Source organism: Fukomys damarensis, unplaced genomic scaffold (assembly GCF_012274545.1).
Source record: "Fukomys damarensis isolate Sample0158 unplaced genomic scaffold, DMR_v1.0_HiC HiC_scaffold_16, whole genome shotgun sequence".
NCBI classification, from domain to species: domain Eukaryota; kingdom Metazoa; phylum Chordata; class Mammalia; order Rodentia; family Bathyergidae; genus Fukomys; species Fukomys damarensis.
Genome location: NW_022900928.1, coordinates 99,345,550 through 99,366,321, shown reverse-complemented (window position 1 = coordinate 99,366,321; position 20,772 = coordinate 99,345,550). Strand labels below are relative to the sequence as shown.

The 20,772-nt window shown below is 36.7% G+C and overlaps 1 protein-coding gene across 12 annotated transcripts in view; it reads right to left on the bottom strand.

Annotated features, from left to right (window-relative positions):
- Dgki (diacylglycerol kinase iota) overlaps positions 1-20,772 on the bottom strand; it is a 441,978-nt gene that overhangs the window by 43,685 nt on the left and 377,521 nt on the right. For all 12 annotated transcript variants that reach the window (XM_019208591.2, XM_033764527.1, XM_033764526.1 and 9 more), the window contains one exon: positions 7,126-7,151. In XM_019208591.2, the coding sequence (XP_019064136.1) occupies positions 7,126-7,151 (26 nt within the window). The remainder of the gene's footprint in view (positions 1-7,125; positions 7,152-20,772) is intronic.

Here is a 20,772-nt window from a genome sequence, read left to right as displayed (position 1 = left end):
TTCCTGTTCAAATAGTTCTGGAAACATTAGCCACAAAAATTAGACAAGAGAAAGAAATTAAAGCAATAAAGGCAGGAAAAAAGAAGTTAAACTGTCATTATTTGCTGATGATATGATACTCTACATAGAAGAACCAAAAAAAATTGCCAAAGGGCTTCTAGACTTAATCAACTCAGCAGAGTAGCTGGATACAAGGTCAACACCCAAAAATCAATAGCCTTCTCATACACAAATAACAAACTCACTGAGAGAGAAATTAGGGAAACAATCCCTTTCACAATATCATCCCCAAAAATTAAGTACCTAGGAATCAATCCAACAAAAGGAGCAAAAGACCCCTACACTGAAAACTACAGTACTCTGAAAAAAGAGACAGAAGAGGACATAAGGAAATGGAAAGATATCCCTTGCTCCTGGGCAGGAAGAATCAACATAGTGAAAACGGCCACACTACCAAAACTGCTATACAGATTCAATGCAATCCCAACTGAAATTGCAACAGTACATTTCACAAAACTTGAGAAAATAATACAAAAATTCATTTGGAACCAGAAGAGAACTAAAACAGTAAAAGCAATTCTAGGCAACAGAGACATGGCAGGGAGTATCACATCCCCAACTTGAAACTATAGTACAAAGCCACTGTGATAAAACATCATGGTACTGGCAAAGAAAAAGTCCTGAGGATCAGTGGAATAGATAAGAAGATGCAGAAACAACACCATACATACTCAGCTACCTCATCTTTGACAAAGACGACAATCGTCCTCACTGAAGATAGCCTCTAATAAATGGTATTGGAAATAATGGATTTCAACCTGCCAAAGATTAAAACCAGACCCTTATCTTTCACCATGCACTAAACTAAAATCCAAGTGGATTAAAGATCTAAATATTAAAAAAGAAACACTAAATTTGTTGGAAAATAAGTTAGGTAGAACTTCCAAAGATATTGGCATAGGAAAAGACTTCATGAACAAATCCTCAGTAGCATGGGAACAAGCACAAAGAATCAACAACTGGGATCTCATCTTACTAAAAAGCTTCTGCACTGCACAAGAAACCACCAATAGAGCTAAGAGACAACCTACAATGTGGGAAAAAATTTTACCAGCTGATCCTCAGGTAAAGGACTATTATCTAGAATATATAAAGGAATAAAAAAAAAATCAGTCCAAATACAAAGACCCAATTCAAAAATGGGCATCTGAAATGAACAGACATTTCTCATAAAAAGTAAAAGCAGCAAATAAATATTTGAAAAAATGTTCCACATCACTGTTCATTTGAGAGATGCAGATGAAAACAACACTGAGATTCCACCTCACTCCAGAAATCAACTAATAATAAATGCTGGCAGGGTTGTGGGGAGAAAGCAACCCTTGTTCATTGTTGGTGGGAGTGCAGACTGGTGCAACCACTGTGGAAATCAATATGGAGATACCTCACAGAGCTGGGACTAGAGGTTCCATTTGACCCAGCCATCCCTCCGCTGGGTATCTTTCCAAAAGAACTAAAAGAATCATACCACAGTGATATATGCACACCTATGTTTATAGCGGCACAGTTTGTGATAGCTAAAACTTGTAAACAACCCAAGGGCCCAACAATTGGAGACTGAATAACAAAGATGTGGTTTCTCTATAAAATGGAGTATTACTCAGCCATAAAGAATGAGAAACTAGAAACATTTATACCTAAGTGGATGCACATTGAGGCTATACTTGCAAGAGAAATAAATAGGGACACACGAGCAAATACCGAATGGGTGTGAAAAACTAGAAGTGTAATAAGGTTCAAATGGCATAAATGAGAGGGTGAAGTAGGGAAAAATGGCTAAAGGGTAAGTGGGAAGGGGAAGGCAAAGGAAATAAGGGGAAAATGTTAAAAAATGAAAAAATGGAAACAAAGTTTTTGTAAATAGGGAAGGGTGAAGGAGGTGAATAAAAGGCAGGGTTATGAGGAAAAAGAAGAACCAAGACATATCATGTAAAGGTACAAGTTCCCAGTGATAAATGTAACTGTAGTACTTGCTTTAAATGTACTAATAAACTTAATGGGAAAAATATATGCTATGGGATCATTAGGAAAAAGACAACTCCAAGGGAGACAATAGGCAAAACGAATAAAGAAGCATATCATAGAATGAGTCAACAAAAATGTCCGATAAATACAAGAAAAGATGCTCCATCCATTGTGTGATCAGGGAATGCAAATCAAAATCACATTGCCACAACACTGGCAAACACTTCTAAATTTTAAAATAGCAATTATAGGATAAAATATTAATCAACAGGAATTCATACTCACTCTAGTTGGAAATATACATTAGAACAACCACTTTGGAAAACATTTTATCATTACCCAATAAATTGAATACAAGTCTAATCTGCCATCTAAGGGTTTAAGCACCAGAGGGATCTTGCACAGGGCCACCAGGGGAATGTCCATATTTGCAATAGCCAAAAAAAAAAAACAAAAAAACAATTTAAATCTCATAGTTTATATAAACATTCAATGGTAGTAGATCAAGTATGTAAAGTACTGCATATTCACACAGTGGAATATTATACAACATAAAAATTTAATAAAATAAAGTAGGCATTCAACAAGGATGAATCATAAAAGGCATTATTTTGAATAAGAAAAATGAGTCAGAGAAGAATACACAATCTGATTTAGTTTGTAAATGTTTAAACTAGGCAGAACTCATAGTACATATACCCACACAGATGTATACGTGTGTATGCATCTTTAATGATATATAGATTCAAATGTGGAGTATGCAGACTGTTAGTAAATGATACAAGGATACAAAGACACGAGCAAGGACACGAGCAACGTGAGCACTGGACAGAAATGATTTGTGACAGAAAGGAAAGAGAAAAAGTTAGAAAAACAAACACGAAGCTCCCAGGCTGTTTTATTTCTTAGTCTGGGGAACAGATCACAGTAATTCCTTTTGGGTTTCAAAGGGAGCAGATACATTTTATACATTTTGTGAATACTAATTATTTATGTAAATGAGTATTTACATGAGAGATAAGTGATCCCACAAGAGACACTATTTGATGCCTCTCAGATTTGGGAGCCCCCCCAGGATGTGTTCCATCGTACAATCTACTGCCAAGTACAGTTAACTCTGCTCCTAAACCAGACTCATCCTTGCTTGCACACTTGACGCTTGTGATTGTAGGTTATTTCCAGACACTCACAAGCCATCCTTGTCTGCTACACGCCTGCTACACCAAGCAGTCTGCCACAGAGCGCAGTGGCTGTGAGGGCCAACAGGTCTGGGAGGAAGGACAGGAGAGGGCTGCCTGCCTCAGATGTTCTGAGGGGAAGCAAGCAGATTGGGGGCACTTCCTTTCCAGAGCTGATTACCCCTTTCAGTTTGTAAGGGAGTAGACACTAGCTGGAAGATGACCTTTCCTCAGCGTGCTGGCCTAGTTGGTAGCTGCAAAAATGGTATTTTGATACGCCCATGAAATAAGCAAACTAACATGACAAGCTGAGAGCTCAGAGCAGGAGAAGCCACTGGGCGTAGGGGGTGGCTTAAGGAGCAATTTAAATGATGAAGTGACAGTCACTAAGTGCAGAAGAAACCCAGAAGACAGAGCAATCCATCACTGCCAAGCTTATCTTCTGACAAGAGTAGAACTCCAGCTTCCAGATGTACGGTTAAAGTGCAATGCTCCCAGGGGGGCTGAGCATGGCAGGTTTCCCCAAGCTTCAGTTTCACTCAGTTAACTAATCATGAGAAAATGTGACATTGGTATTTACTTTTTCTACCGGGACAGATCATTCCCAGCAGGAGGGAGACATTGTTATCTTTTGTTCTGTTTTGTTTTGTCATTAAAAGAAATTATAGAGCAGTAAATAAACTCTTGTTAGGGGAAGAAATATTTTTTTCCTTGATAATTCTATCACTTCACCTTAATGCTGACAAACACTTCTTTGGTTTCCTATGGACAAGGTGGGTAAAAGAGCAAGCATCTGGATGGTAGAACCAGGTTTGAAAATTAACAGAACCACTTACTAGCTATGTGACCCTAGGCAAGTTATTTAAGTCCTCTGAGCTTGTTTCCCCAGCTGTAAAATTGAGGTTGATGCATCTCCTGTACAGTGAAGTTGGTTAAAGATGAAACAAAATAATATAGTCAAAACATATTAGCACAGTGTCTCTGTGTACATGCTCAATAAATTCTACCTTTTATTCTCAATAAATTCTACCTGATACTCTTCTACTCTGCAAAAAGAAACAGTTTACACAAGCCTTTTGAGCATTGGATCACCAATTCCATGTGACCATGCATCTCTTCATGAACGGCGCCTTTATTTTAGCACCACAAACTCGGCTGGATACCACACATTCTACTCCTGCTCACTTCAGTGAGAAGTTAATATTTAATGAGAAGGGTAAAGAAAATCGTTCTTCCTCTGGACAGTCCCCGTTTTTTTAGATTTGCAAATGAAATATCTAGTGCTGAGCAAAAGTCATCAGTAAATCTGGGCTTCTTCTCCCACTGCCTGGATGTAAAAGAATGACAGCATTGTGTGTGAAGTGTTCTTAGCAATTTAGAAGGTAATTTCACAGATGACTTCCTATTTGTACCCCTCATCTGTGTGGATGCAGAGAAGATATGATTAGCCCCATTTTACAGATGAAGGAAAACAAAGTCAAGAATAAGAAGGGGTGACTGATAGAGCCACGTATTCTATGCAGGGCAACTGTTACAAATGGAAAATGACTCATTTTTATTGGACTTTTCAAAATTAGATTTCACCAAGAATGAATGCTGCTTCACAGATGCCCAAAGGGACTAGTCATTAAAGAGAGAAGCAGGATTGTTGGTGGAAAGTAAACAAAATAGAAAACCAAGAGGCATAAGGTTTTATGTTCCAATTTCACAATCCATTTGCCCAATGTGCCTCAAAATTCTTACAATAAATTTGAAAAATTTGATTTGCCTCTCTTACAAGATTATTGCAATGTGTACAAATGCAAAAAAGTATTGCAAGATTGATGGTGTAACAATAAGAGGTCTTCTACAAACCATAGTAAATCAAAGCTCCCAAAATGTGTAAACATAAGAAAATATAAATTGAGTGCTAGATAGAAAATCCTCATTATCAAAAAAGATAAGAATATTTTTCTAAGGACACATAGGATAGAAGATTATAAACTACTGATTACATTACATATATCTATATTACACATTTGAACTATATTTGGAATTGCAGAAGCAACCTAAGAGGCACAGACATATAATACATTTTTTGAAGTCACAAAAATATAGTAGCCTTCTTCTGATTTGGGTACTATTTCTTCAGCTAATCACAAATAAGAGCTGTGAAAATAATCAGTTCTGAAGTGCTCTTACTAAGGAGCAAGTCTTTCTGGTAGTAGTCACCCTTCAAAGACTGTGACATACGTTCAATGGTATCTCATAACCACTAAACAAGCCCTAGTGGACTAGAGAAATTGAAATTAAGAATTTCCTTTTCCCCTCTTTTTGAGTGGATAGCTAGGAGGACAAAAGCAATCAAAGGTCATTAAGGGCAAAGCTAGTCTAAAATAAAAGCAAAAGTTTCTAGTTGATAGCTTTGGTCATGGAAGCCCAAGAACCTATAAATATGCAATCAAAAACCTATTCATATGGCCACAATCAGCAAAATAACAATTCATGATAATGGGCTACCATTAGGTGGCTGATTACCTAATTCTGACTTAATGGGACTGAACATAATTTTCCTGTGATTCTTCATAAAACATGATGCAACTTTATTGTGGTATCATCGGGACAGATTTCCTGATGTGGAAGCAAGTGAGGTGCCTCAAATGCCTCACATTTCCTTAACTAATTCATATTGTAAATACTCTTGAATGTTTGCCAAGTGTTAACTATATTAAAGAACTCACAATCTAATAGGGGAACCATCTAAATAAGGCATCAAATTTGAGTGCTAAACCCTGGGTTGAAGAAACATATTTGGCACAATAAGTGGATCAGAAAATGCTCAAAGATATGAGGGAAGGTAGGCAGGAACTATCTATACGGCAAAAGTATTTTCTTGCCAGAGAAACAGTATGGACAAAACAGGGTAACACAAGAAATATGGTGAGTTCCAAAAATTAGATGTCATCTCATATAGCTGGTGTATGGATCACAGAAAGGAGAAAAGTAAAAGATGGCAAAAGAAAAAATGAGCAGTAGAGGAAGACAAATATTCCATCATTTAAGGCACACTAGTCCACATTAAAACACAATTGGAAAAGCCAAATGATTACCATTCTATTGGAAAGATTTCATCCCCTGGGCATTGGGACGATTTACTATGATCATTTAGTGCTGTGCATAGTGAACTGCGGGAGTTCTACAGGGATGGATACCAGTTTTCAGACAAGGAAAAGCACAAAGTGACTTAAAGAGCCCCCCCATTAAAGTTGCATCTACTGTAGATATTTGTAAAACATAATTTTATAGCATAATTGACCACTGTAGCCACTTAATGAACATTTTGATTGATTGATCAAATAAATGAATAATTCTAAAGCTTACATGAAATGCAATTTGATATTTTATCCTTTGAGTGACATAATTGTCTCTTAAAATACAAACAGTTCACCTCAATTAGGTAACTATTCATGTTAACTTATTAATTAGCTTCATTTCAGACTAAGACACAGTCCCAATGTCCAATCTAGAAGGGACTTTTGTCTACTATAAATCTCCATTTAAAAGATGTAAATATGACACAGAGATGATGAATGATTAGCTCAAAATCACAAGAAGTTTCTGGTGATGGGACAGAAATCAGGCAGACTACTTTTACCTCACAGTAACTGCCAATCAAGTGTTTGTAACGGATTTGAAAATAATACCAGATAGCAAATTCAGCTAGAGTGGATTAAGTCTTTAAATGTGCTTGACATTTCACACTAAAAAAAAAAAAAAAAAAAAAAAAAAAAAAAAAAAAAAAAAAAAAAAAAAAAAAAAAAAAAAAAAAAAATTACAAGGCTTACATCTTAGAGACACTTTCTTAAATAATTCTTTACTCTGAGAAAGAAATGCAAGGATCAGGGCTCAATTTTTAATTAGTATGAATAAGTTAGATTCTTACCATGATCTTCTGAAGAGACTGGTGACCTAAAAAGAGAAAATAAGCATGATAAATACTTTGCATATGATAACAAAATAGCCACAAATAATTTTATAGAAATTATATTCACAAAATTCCCTTAAATGGAAACTCAATATAGAAAGCAGTATAATTAATGCTATACTGGTTGCCTGGCATATTCCAATCAGTAACTTCCAAATCTTACTTGGATTGTTTGGGTATTGAGTATTAAGTAAATGTCATGTCTATACATGGTGTCATAAAACTTCAGTAAACCTGGTTAAGTCTAAACTTATCACAGAAAAAGATAATTCATAGAAATATGGTAATAGGTAAAATCACTCCTGCCCAAAGTGAGACCTCCTGGGAAAAATATGGACATAAATAGCTATAGTCACCATCTTAATTGTTTATAGATAAAAACAGATCTTCTTGGACAGTAAAACACTAGATAGAAATAAGAAATGGCTTGAAATTTTATGTTTGAGTGAGGTTGAGTTTAACCCTCTGTGAGCTGGCCTTCTGTCTCTAAACTTATGAGAATCAGGATGAGGCAAGAGAGCAACTATTGGAATCTCACAAACTTTCATAAGCCAAAAATTTTTGCATAGCATTTATGGGTCCAGATCTCATTATGGTAGTCAGATATAAAGTGACACATCATATCAACTAGAAAAACCTTTCCCCTATTTGACTCCTAATTGAGATACAGTGGGCAATGTAGAAAAATTAGCCTCTTGTCCTGACTGAAAGGCTTTTTTGTGAGTAAACACTAAAGTATAAAGACATAGTAGTAATGGAAAGAAAACCTTTAACCTTCACTAGGGATAAAGTATAAATCATTTCAACCTCATGGGTCTCTTTTGTAGACTTCTGCATGTGAAAACTACAGAGGGTCTCAAAACTTGGTGGAACGAAAATTGGCATTTGGGTGATAGGGAATGGTGAGCAAGAACTTGCCACTATCACTACATCATTGCTGCCTGAGAAATAGTAGCTGGCCTCCCCCAGGTAGAGCTGAAGAATGTAGCCCTTTGAGTTCCCTTATTCTGTATTGTTTCCACATTGGTCTTAGGGTGTAACCTCTTGTATATACAACTGTGTTTTATTTAGAATAAGTAGGCCTTTCATTTAAACTTATTGAGTGCATCTGATTTTAGCACCACCATGCTAATATTCAAATTCAAACACATTCTGGAGCTTCTCAAAAAGTCATCATGTTACCTTCCAATGACCAAAACAATTTTGCAGCTCCTAGATCAGCTGTGAGCAAAAGACTGTCAGGAAGGTGGCTAACATTCCACTGGCTCTAATATGGGCAATTTTAGGGCCAAAGGGCCTCATCATAACACTCTGTGACAGAGACACACATAATCTGTTTCTATGACTCAGAAAAACAAAGTAAGTTGAATGGAAGATGAGATGGTTGTGTATGGTGAATCTAAAAAGAAACATATATGTAAAATAAGATGAATTAATATCTTAAGCTTCCTAGGGCATAAAAGCATCAGCAATGGAAACATCCCTCTGGGCATTTTCAAAGCAGTAAGCAAAAATGTCATAAACTGTTTACAAATTACTTCTCTCAGAGCTAGCTAGAGACACAAAGAAATCTCCATGCCAATTGTCAAATAAATGTGTCAGGGAGCTTGTGAAGCAAGGCCTTTCCTGTTTTTTTTGAAAAAGCAAAGAACTAATATTAAACCTGAAAAAATCCAGATGGCTCCATTAAAGTCCCAAGTGAATGCATTCTGTAGTGTGTCCAGGCAGCAGGGAAGAACTATCAAATTCAGAATGTTTTGTCAGGATTAGTCTTGTTGAATTTCTGTGCTGGGTGTCTCCCACATGCCTGGATTTGTGGAATTCTAAGGCATATGGAGTATTTCAATCCTCACCCAGTATTTCATCTTTTGCTGCAACAAGTCACTAAATTATACTACTGAGACATGCACATCATCCATTACTGCTGGAAATGGGCAGAAAAAGTTTTATAGAACTTAGCTCAGGAGAGAAGAAATATCCTGAAATCAGCTATATGAGTAGTTATTTTTAAAACTGAGGTCAAATCTTAGGAACAGATCACCTTCCTCAACCTGACATTGAGGCAGGCAGAAAAGCTCACTGCAAAGCAGGTAGAGGGGGAAAGAAAGGAAAGGGAGAAAAACCAAGAAAACAAGGGAAAAATGGAAACAAAACTTTTATATATAAGCAGTGTAGGGGAAATTGAAAGGGAGGGAAGGGATTGGGAGAAAATGAGGACTCAAGATGTAACAGGTACAGGTATAAATTCCCTTTGATGAATGTGATCATTATGTATATTTAAATTGTACCAATAAAATTAATTTTTTTTGAAAAAGAAACTCTCACTGACTATTCTTCCCACTGTACCTGAAAAACACATAATTTTGTCACAGATTAGGGATTTTTCCTCCATCTATACTTTATCTTAGAGTTCATATCTGTCCTCACAATGCAAACTAGTGCTTGCATTCAAATGACTCCATAACCTACAGCTCTCCTGTTTACTTCTTTCCTGATTAATAGTCCTTATTGTAATCTATTAAATATTCATGCTTTTGCTGTTTTGTCTTGATATTATTTACAATTTTATTTCCTTCAGACTCAACAAAAGAAAAAAATTCAAGCCTTGCATTTAAAATCTTTCTTCTACTTTATTAAAGCTAAGTAATTATTTTATTTCATACTAATTCAATTAATTATTTGAGACTCTTAAAATACTAAGCCCTATGCCAAGTAAAGAAGATATGAAGTACAAGTTCAAAGAACTCACAGTGTATTAAAGAAAAATAGCTAATCAAATGGTTATAATATAGTAAGGAAATATAATGATCAAAATATATATGAAAAATTAGCACAAAGAAGAGAAAGATCTATCCTGTTTCAAAGAGTGAAGGAAAGAGTCATAAAGCAAGATGCATGCAAACTGGGCTTTAAAGAATAAATAGAAGCAGGCCAGGGATTTAGCTCAGTAGTCTCACCACCTGAATTGCAAGGTCCCAAGTTTGATCCCTGGTACCATAAATAAATAAATAAACAAACAAATAAATAAATAAAATAGAAGCTTGTTAGGTAGGTAAGAGTCCTAGGCAGAAATAACAGGTATGTGAAAAGGAGTACAGATATGAAATCTCATAATATGTTATCAGATAGACCAGAAAGTTGGTATTCCTAAAATGTAAAGGCATAAGAAAACTAAAAAGAAAGGCACAGAGGCCATCTCATATGGAGCTTGTGAGGCAATTAAGAGATGACTACAATTTACAATCTAAGCTAAATGGAACATGCATTTGAAAGGTAGGAATTCTGGTTTGTATTTTTTAATGAGAAGGCTGCAGGAAATGAACATGAAAAGACAAATTAAAAGGTAGAAGACGAGTTAAAGACTATGATTGTACATCTTCTATGTTAATAAGTCAAAATAAAAATTTCTCTGCTCTTCAATTCTCTTTGAAACCCATGAAAAATAACAAGGAGGAAGAAAACCAGTGAAGAAAAACCATCGACTAAACTGGATGTTTCTGAATCTAAATCATTATTTATAAAAAGAGCTAACGAGTATAGTTAAAAATTGCACCAAGTTTCAGGGGAACAGGAAGTTTCAATCTTACTTGGCTAAAGAGACATGGGCTACATCATACACCACAGAATTATGGCAGAAAGCCCTGTACTGTGAACTAAAATGTCCTGTTAGAGAGAAGTTGGATCAAACCCCAGTGGTGAGTACTGTTAAGAAAGAGGTTAAGAACGATCAGCCCAAAGTCAAACTAGCAACAACTCACCAACCCACTAACCACAATTATCCATCCCAAAGAAGAGAGCACAGGTTTGTCCAGTTGTGGAACTAGTACATTGTAGAAAAAATTTGAGAATTTTCCCCACTCTATCATTGTGTACTTAGAAAAAAAGATTAAGTGGAAATAAGTAACTGCAAATATATCCAGATGAAAACATTCATGAAAGAAATAAAAAAGAAACAATAAATAGAAAAACATCCCATGTTCATGAATTTAAAGAATCATTTTATTAAAATGTTCACACACTCTAAAATGATCTAATAATTTGATAGAATTTTGACCCAGATATAAAGGAGATTCTTCATAGAAACAGGTAAAACAGTCCTAAAATTCATGTAGAAACACAAAAGACCTCACCTAGCCAAGGTAATCTTAAGCAAAATGAATAAAAGCTTCAGAAACATCATATAATTTGAATCCAAAATACACTACGAGTCAAAAGTAAGCAAAAGAGCATGGTAGTGGTAAAAACATGCATGCAAACTCAGAAATCAAACAGAATAAAGAGCATAGAAATAAATCTGCCAGTTTTGGCTTGCTAATTTTCAGTAAAGATACCAAGAACACATAATAGGAAAGGACAGTCTCTTCAATAAGTACTGCATGTGAAAGAATAAAATAGGAACTTTACCTGACATCATGTTAAAAATCCAACTCGGGGCCAGGGATTTAGCTCAGTGGTTCCACCACCTGCCTCGCGTGAGCAAGGACCCAAGTTCAATCCCCGGTACAAAAAAATAAAAAATCCAAATGGGGTGGGGAGGAGGGGGTGAAGAGAAGGCACGGAAGGGGAAAAATACCTGCCTCGCGTGAGCAAGGACCCAAGTTCAATCCCCGGTACAAAAAAATAAAAAATCCAAATGGGGTGGGGAGGAGGGGGTGAAGAGAAGGCACGGACAAGGGGAAAAAATGAGAACCAAGACCTGTCATGTAAAGGTACAAGATCCCAATAATGAATGTAACTGTATTGTATACCTAAAATGTACCAATAAACTCAATAAAAAGAAAAAAATCCAACTCAGCATCCCATAAATGTGTACAATTTATGTGGTTCAAATAAAAATAAATTTAAAAAGTCAACTGGATCAAATACCTGAAAACTAGGAAAGTAGTAGATGGAAGTATTGCTGAAAAGCTTCATGACATTGCTCTGAGAAATTATTTTTTGCTATGACCTCAAAAACATAGGCAACAAATGCAAAAATAGACAAATGTGATTATACTAAACTCAAAAGTTTCTATACTACAGGGATAACAATAATCATAGTGAAGAGACAACATGTAGAATAGAAGGAAAAATTTGTAAACTACATGTCTGATAAGGAGTTAATATTCACGTATATAAAGAAATTTATTAGCAAAAATTCAACCACCTGACTAAAAATCGGCAAAAATCTGAATACACATTTCCCAAAAGAAGACATACAAATGACCAAGAAGAATATGGAGAAATGCTTTGAGTCATCAATCTGTAGGGAAATGTAAATCAAAATCACAATAGAAGAGCACTTCAGTTCTGTTAGAATAACTATTACCAAAACATAAGAGAACAAACATTGGAAAGGATATGGAGAAAAATATTTTACATATTGTTGGTTCAAATATAAATTAATATAGTCAGTATGGAGATGCTTCAAAATATTAAAAATAAAACTATTCAGCAATTCCACTACAGTACTGGGTATTTATTCAGTAGTCTTGGAATCAGTATGTCAAAGAGATATTTTCATTTCCATGTTTTTATAGTACTATTTACAATAGCCAAGATACAGAATCAGTCAGTAGAGAAACTGATAAAGAAACTGTATACACTATTCAGCTATAAAAAGAAAGAAATCATGCCATTTGTTTCAACGTGGATGAACTTGAAGGACATTGTGTTATGTGAAATAAGCCAAGCACAGAAAGACAAACATCCTATGATTTCAGTCATATGTGAATTCTACAAAAGTCAATTGAACTGAAACAGACAGTAGAATGGAAGTTATCAGAGGATTGGATGGTTGAGAATGGGTATTTGAAAGATGTTGGTCAAAGAATAGATAATTGTAATTGAATAAAAATAAGTTCTCAAGAGTCATTGTATAGCAAAGTAAAGTGTAGTTAATGATAAAAATACTGGAAAATACTGAGTGTACATATTGTGTTCTCACATAAAAAATGTCTATGTAGAGTAATGCATAAGCTGATTCTCTAGATTTAACCATTCCATGTTGTGTATTTGAAAACATACTGTATATGATAAATTTTATTTAAAAACTAAATTTAAAAATTAGGTTAATAAAAAAAGTTGTACCAAAAAATAAGCCATTCATTTGTACATCTATTTAGTTATGTGCTTTGTGAAAGGTTTTTTGCTTTTTCTACTTTGGATTACTCCTCTGTAAGTCTAGGTTGGAAGATTTGCTAATGAAAACCCCCTTCCCACTGATAACCATGTTTTGTGGAATATTTATATGTTTCTGTCCTTTTAAGTAAAGACAATACTTCTCAAACTAAGGTACTGACAGAAACTTGGACAGAAGAGAATCTCTTGGAAAACAAAACATTATTTTATATAACATCATATAATTAAACTGGTAAAAATTAAATTTATTTATATTGAAACTAGAATTAATCATATTACAGATTAAAATCAAATACCACCTAAATTCTTAAAGCAATTAAATTCAAATCGTTAAAAAAGTCTGCTTTTGAAGTTGTCAGTTTCAGGAAATATCTCGATGTGCCTAAGGGAGTAAGTTTGTTCTCTGGAATGGAGTTTCCATGAAAAAGTGTCACCATTATAAAATTATTCATCTAAATAGTTGTAACATCTTATAACATCTTGGAAAGAATCATTGTATTACGTTAAGGTGCAGATATCATCAATCTGAGAGACTGAGACATAGACACGTGCTGGCTAGTGCTTTCTCCATTAGACAGGGTTCTATTTCACACTAACATCACTAAGACCCAAGAAGCTCACAGATAATTCTTTAGATCGTTTTCCACCTATGAATTTTCATTCAATGCCTACTACCTTCCAAGCTGACCAACTACAAGGCTAAGAACACTGAAAAAATGGCTCAGTTTTCTGTCAGCAAAGTAGCAATGCATGAAGAGCAAAAGAGCATTGTATTCATGAAGGCAAAAATCTTTTAAAACTATTGCATATTCTGTGATGTTTCATTGTTTTTCCTCAATAAAGTTGCAACTGAAATGATAGGCATTATGACTATTTAAACCTTTACAATGTGGTATAATGTTTGGCAGTAAGTTTTGGATACATGCATTTTCTGATAAACTGGTGAAATGTTCTACATTTGTAATTTGTATATTGCCACATTCTTTCAATTTGAATAATATTGTCCTAAATCTGCTTTAAAAAAAGCTCTATACATTATTTTGCTTTTCTTCTTATTTCATATCTGTAATTCAATAACATACATATTTGTAGCAATCTACTTGGTCCTTCCTCAAAAAAGTCTACATGATTTTTTTTCTTGGAGACGGATAGGATTGTCTATGGATTATCCATGGTAAATCATTCCTAAAGACATAGGATACATTGGCTGAATATTAGGGATCCAGCCACAAGTGCATACTACTTTTCGAAGAGAATCATCCACAAACAAATATCTATCTCCCTTCCCAATATTCCCAACATATATAACCTCTTCTGAGCAACTGCCATCACCTGGGCAGATCAAGTGTTGGGATCACCACATGAAAGTGATTAAAATGAAGATGCAGGATGGAAATTAAGGACAGAGAATAAGAGACAAGAATGGAAATTCATGTTCTGAAAAATACTCAGCAAAAGACCCTAGAGTGTGGTCTAGAGGTATGTTCTATTCAACAAAGGACTATTTCTCTCTAACAGTAGATTGCGGATGGGGTAGGGAAGTTGTGAAATAACCATACCATTCATAGACCTGACCAGAGGAATGAGGCTCCTTTATTCCTGGGTACCATCATGGAATTATAGCAGAATACCAAAGAGGGATGCTAGGATGAGCTAGGAAGCCATGAGCTGTACTACCTCAATACTCTGCTCATCACACTAAAAGTAAATAACCAAGTACACTTGTGATTTTCATCTTGAAATCTAGACGGTAAAGAGAAAAGGTAGATGACATAAAAAAGGAAAATGAACGGAATGCAAACCCTTACAGTGAAAGCAACTCTGTACATGTTTATTGTTAATTTTCCTTTTTTATGCCAGTCTTTCCTCTTCACCACTCAGATTTCGTGGTGAGGACCACAGAAATATGCCACTTTCAATTAGCACACAGTGACAACGCCCCCATCCTAGTCAAGAAGAGCAGGAGAACCCACTGGGATCTCGCTTTATATCAACTGTGAATGTTCTTTCTCTCTCCCTTCTGTCATTTTCATTTTATATCTTTTTCCACACCTCTGAGAGTTCCCTGATGAGTCTTCTCATCTAGACTTTTCACACGCTTGTGAATTCTAGGCTTCTAATAGTAAAACAATTGCCCCCTTCACATGCTATCATTCTTGCTCCTGTGGTAAACACGCAGGAACGCTCAGGCCTGGTCACCTTGTTTCTAGACTAGGACTTTCTGTTGGTTCTCTGTGAACTCCCTGAGAAGTCCCAAGTGAAAACCTATTTCCCAATGGGCACTCCTTCCAGACACATTTCCAGAATCCTTATTACTGCTGTAGAAATACTTATTTTTCTCCTGTTCTACCCTGAAGGAGTAATGATCCACAAGTTCAGTCTGGGCCCAGAAACTTCTGAGGGATAAGAGTCATCACTGAAATCAAGTGAGCCCTGGGTGATTTAACGTGCTTGGGAAGCAGGGCCGTAGATGTGATCTCTGAGCACTAGATTTCCTTGCTCATGCTTCACTCAAGGGCATGCACTGTTTATCCCCAGGCCTCTGCATCATTCTGAGAGCTGGAAGGAGAAATTGAAAGACCTCAAATCTTAGTGACATCCTGGCTACCACCACTCTTGTCCCAAAGCATCTCTAATTAAATAAAACAGAACCAGAATACCTTAGGCACTAAGACTCTGCATCCACTACATAATCCCCCCTTTTTTGTTTTTGTTGCCTCTAATTGTGAATATTTCTCTTAAAACAATGAACAAAGCACCTACAGTGAAAGAGAGCAGGGGAGAAAGAGTGAGCAAGATGAAAGTTACAGCAGCTATACAGAGTGGCATTGAAATGAAAGAAAGACAAACACACTCTCTATTCACGTGGTCACCAATACATTCAGGGTTGGCCAAACAGACTCAAAGGTAACATTCACTACCAACAGCAGGGAGGGGAGAGGCAGGGGTGAGCTGGAAGGAGAGGCAGAGATGGGCATTCGGGAGGAGGTAGGGAAACACATGTCAGAATGCATAACAGAAGGGCTGCTTGGTGAGCCCTTCATTGGAGATAAATTTCTATTGATTTTCTTCCTTCTCATTATTTCCTAATCTGTAAGACTCCCCTGCCCAGATGCATACACCAATGGCCCTTGTGTGAACTGTGCCTGAAATGTTTATTGTTTAAACAGACTCTTATATTTAGGTATATTTGGCTTTCAGATAATAGCACTATTTTATCATTAGTTTGTACAATCTGATGTCTCCCAAGTACTCTCCTTAGCTTTCTGAGAGGCCCCTAAAAGCTTTGAGTTCGGCATTTTACTGCCACCTACTGTTAATTCCCACAAACTCCAACAAAATGAGGAGAAAGGAATTTGAAATCTCTAAAATGAGGAGGAATAGGAAAAAGTGAGCTGTGAACACAAAAACGGAATGGATAAAAGAAAGAGATGGAGTTGAAGAAACAAATACTTACCCATCGTATTTAGTATGAAAATCTGGCTGGATGATGCCACACATTAGTATTTTGAAGATGGAATGAAAGAAGCTTTTAGCATAGCACAGTCACAGCTTTAAAAAAAAAGGATGTGAGGCTCCACTTTAGAAATCAGCCTTTGCAATATATTTCAATATATTTACTAGCCTGCTTTCCAAAAAGGGAGTAAAGGAAAACAAAAGGCACATTCTTCTAAAATCCCACCACAGAGACCTTTCCACAGTGGGAGCACCTTTTAGAAAAACTGAGTGCCTGGCTTTACCCTAGGGATTCAACAACCCCCGACCAAAAGCTCCCACTGAGATATAATCCATTTGGGTTTTATGAATGCACATTCCCTTTTAAGCAAGAAGCTCCAGATGATGACGATAAATCATGTGAGTGCAGTATGCAGGGTTAGCATGTGAAACTTCTAAGAAAGTCCATCTCACACAGGACCCAGGACACACAGTGTCTGCTTTGGAGTGCTATGGTAATTGAGAAAGGACTCACTCACACTGGATTATTTTCTGAAATTCAAATAAGAACTCAGAATCCAGTTTTAGAAAATGAAAGAGAAACTACGGAGAGTTGAATAGTGCTTGAGCCTTCCTCCTAAAAATAACTGCAATGTCCCAGAAGTTTTCTTGTTGGCATGTCCTCCCTCCTTATCCATTTCTCAGGAGACAGCACTCAGTTCAAGACACTGGGGAGGGAAACAGGATCTAAAAAGTCTCTGTCTTTTCTCAGCTTTTCTGGGTTCAAAGAAAGGAGAGCTTTTTCGTAATATATCACAAGCAACCTTAAACAGTGCAGGAAGTCTGTGAGAAAATAAGGAAACGAACACACACACACACACACACACACACACACACACACATCACAGTGGCATTGAGGACAAGCAATAAAAGTGTTGTCACAGATGTCACCTCTGAGATGAACTTCTTTAATTCAATGTTTGAATATCAAGCACCACTGTGAGCTTAACTCCATTTGGCAGATGTAGAAGACATTTAACTTAGAACATTTCACCCCCTTTCAGGGAATTCTAAGGTAGTTACAGAGCGATAATGACATCAAACCAATAACTAGAAAAAACTAAGACAATGTTATAGCTGTTGTTATGCACAGTGATTAGCGCAAGATCCACAAAAGTTAGAAAGACAGAAAATTGTGGTTTTCATCTTCCTGGTTTCCAAATAAGTAGCTTCTCTATGTTGCAGAGACATAGAGCGTTTAGGGGTCCTAGAGGTACTTCAAAGAAGTTCCACACTCTGTACAGCCCCTCTACCTCCACTTTCAGAGGCAGTTAGTGCTCACAACCTCAACCTCAAGTCTATATATTCAAAGTGATTACTGGGATATGGTCTATGAGTGTCAGAATCAAAACCAAATCCTTATCATCAACCCTGACAGGCATGACCTACATGTCCTCCTATTGCCCACGCCTGCTACAGAAGCCCCGTGACTTGACAGGGCTCTGAGGAAGAACAACCTGACGGTTGACTTCACCTTGGGTATTTGCCCCCTTTTATAAAAGGAGGAAATATCATTGTTAGAGTCCTTGGAAACCATGCCCTCTTTTCTGATAGCATGGACATTTCCTCAGAATGCTCTTGCAATTATTATTCTGACTAAATTTTAACCTCTGTACTTAAAGGGAGGTTCTGGAGGAGAAAAGCACCACCATGTTATAGAGCTAATATCCTTTGCATCTATGCCCACTTGCCATAGCTTGGATATCAGCCATCCTCCCCTCTTTCCCAAGTCATTTATCAAACTGATGGGAGTCAATACCAAGCTGTCACCAGCAGGGCCTTCAGAAAGAACTAGTGATTGCATCAGGGAAAAAGGGAGACCAACTGCACAAAAATGGATGACACGGGGACACTGAGAGCAGCACAGAGTGGCCCGCAGGACATGAGACAGGCTGTGTATGCTGTCACCACTCCCAGCGCAGCTTCTGCACACAGCCATTTCCATACTGGCCTACCAGCGCTCTGACTTCCAGTGCAGAGGGTCACGGATTCAGCATGTTTCCAGTGTTAGATGATGCTGAAGTGGATTTGTCATGAAAGGCTCTATCGCCTTCTTGTAAGCTTTCTTTCCTTAATGCCCTAAGCAGAATGTGCTGCTGGAAGGAGAAAGAAATTTCCTTTGTTTTGATTTTAAAGAAAATTCTGTTAATTCCCTGAGAGTATCTGTATTCACAGCCAGCTTAGTAACTCAAGGAGAGGCAGGTTTTCAGTATATTTTCACCCTAATTTTCCTATTGTTCTGGCTCTGCGTTGTCCCCCTTTGTTGGAAATCCCTGCGAAGTTCCAAATCCTATGCCATGTAGAAACTTTTGATAATTTATGATTTACCACATGCCAACTCATCTCCCTTTCCATGAAAGAATGTCCAATTGCCTCCAACTGCACTTAGTCAACTAATAGTATCCAGGGGTGCCACACGAAAGCATTTCACAGCACAGGCTTCTTGACAAGACCATTCCTGGCCAAACTACCTGGCCACAGAGCTCAAGAATGGTGTCTGAAACTTTCTGTACCCACTAGAGTTACTATTTCCACACTTGAGAAATACCAACATTTCCTCAAATCAAGGATTCAAGTGCATCTTTATTATCATGACACATGATCTCCTTGGGTCACATATATATCCATGCTAAAGAATGAAACATAAAAATGTACACTACAACTAACAAAAACACTCAACATATTACATATTGCTGCATGATTAGTACTGTGCTTACTGTAGTAATAGAAAGACACCTGACTATTATGGCTTGGTAGAGAAGATTTTTAAATAGCCAACATTCATCTAATCATCCAAAAAGTTCAGAGCGCCAGTTTCAGTAAGAGCAGTGCAATGTGCTGTAAGGACAGAGTGAACAGTGTGGTTTGGTTATGCCAGCAGTTCACATACTTTAAAGAAGCTTCAACCAAATTTCCCTCACCATCTCAATATCCCTCATGTGCAAGTAGATAAGTTGCCAAGTCTTATATAAAAAGGAGGCACCAATCAGTAATAATATTTCCTGGTGTTGTAATCATTGGTAAAACTTGGAACTCATAAAAATAGAAGGGCAGAATTTTCTGGTATCATTTTAAATAAAATGCGTGTTTAATATTAAAGCACATTTATCCTAGCAAGTTATTTTTTTTCCTTTCAATGTCAGTCAAAATAAGATCTGATGCATAGGGAATTCTATTCTGGCTGTTCCACTAACTGATCTTGGAAATGAAAATGTGACTCCTCTTTCCCAAGTGGCTCAGGGTCTCCATATTCATGACTGTTTGAACACCAATACAAAAAGCAGAGAGCAAGATATTGTACTGTTTTTGCACAAACACAGAGACAGGGAATTATTGTGTATTTGGACAAATAGAAGGAGCAACAATTTAAGGTGAGAAAAAGTAGAAGAAAGGAAGATGCATGTTGGCTATCTGCATTTTTTTTTTTTTCTTCATCTGGACTGATTATCCAGGGTGAGCAAGATTTAGACCCAGTCAAAAGTAAGCAGGGATAGAATCTAACTATCTTGGTGAAACATATGCCAGGGACTATCTCTGTTCTGACAGCCCTGATTTCATCTCTAAGACATATGCCAGCAAAAACTTCATCCCCCAAGAAGATTAATTATGTCCCTCTTATCTGATTGAGATGCTCAGAGGATACTTCCACAGCCCAAAGCAACACCCAATCATGTCTTCCTGTTGAGAACATGGAGCTTGACAATAAGCACAATTACCCATTTTATTAGGATTAGGTCATAGCCTAATGTTCCCAGAAGAAACTGGGATAGGAAAACAGTTGAGGACTAGAGGGCAATGAAGCTATTTCTACACACTCAGCCAGAGTTTTCAGAAGAGGGGGTTTTGCAAGGCTGTCTTCTTGACCCAGCGATTAAGAACTGTAGACCAATTTAAAAGACCAAGTTTTCAACTGAAAGTATTATTAGGTGTTTTAGATATCCCCAAACAATTTCTCAGTCATATAAATTTTGTTGAGCACACTTTAGGTAG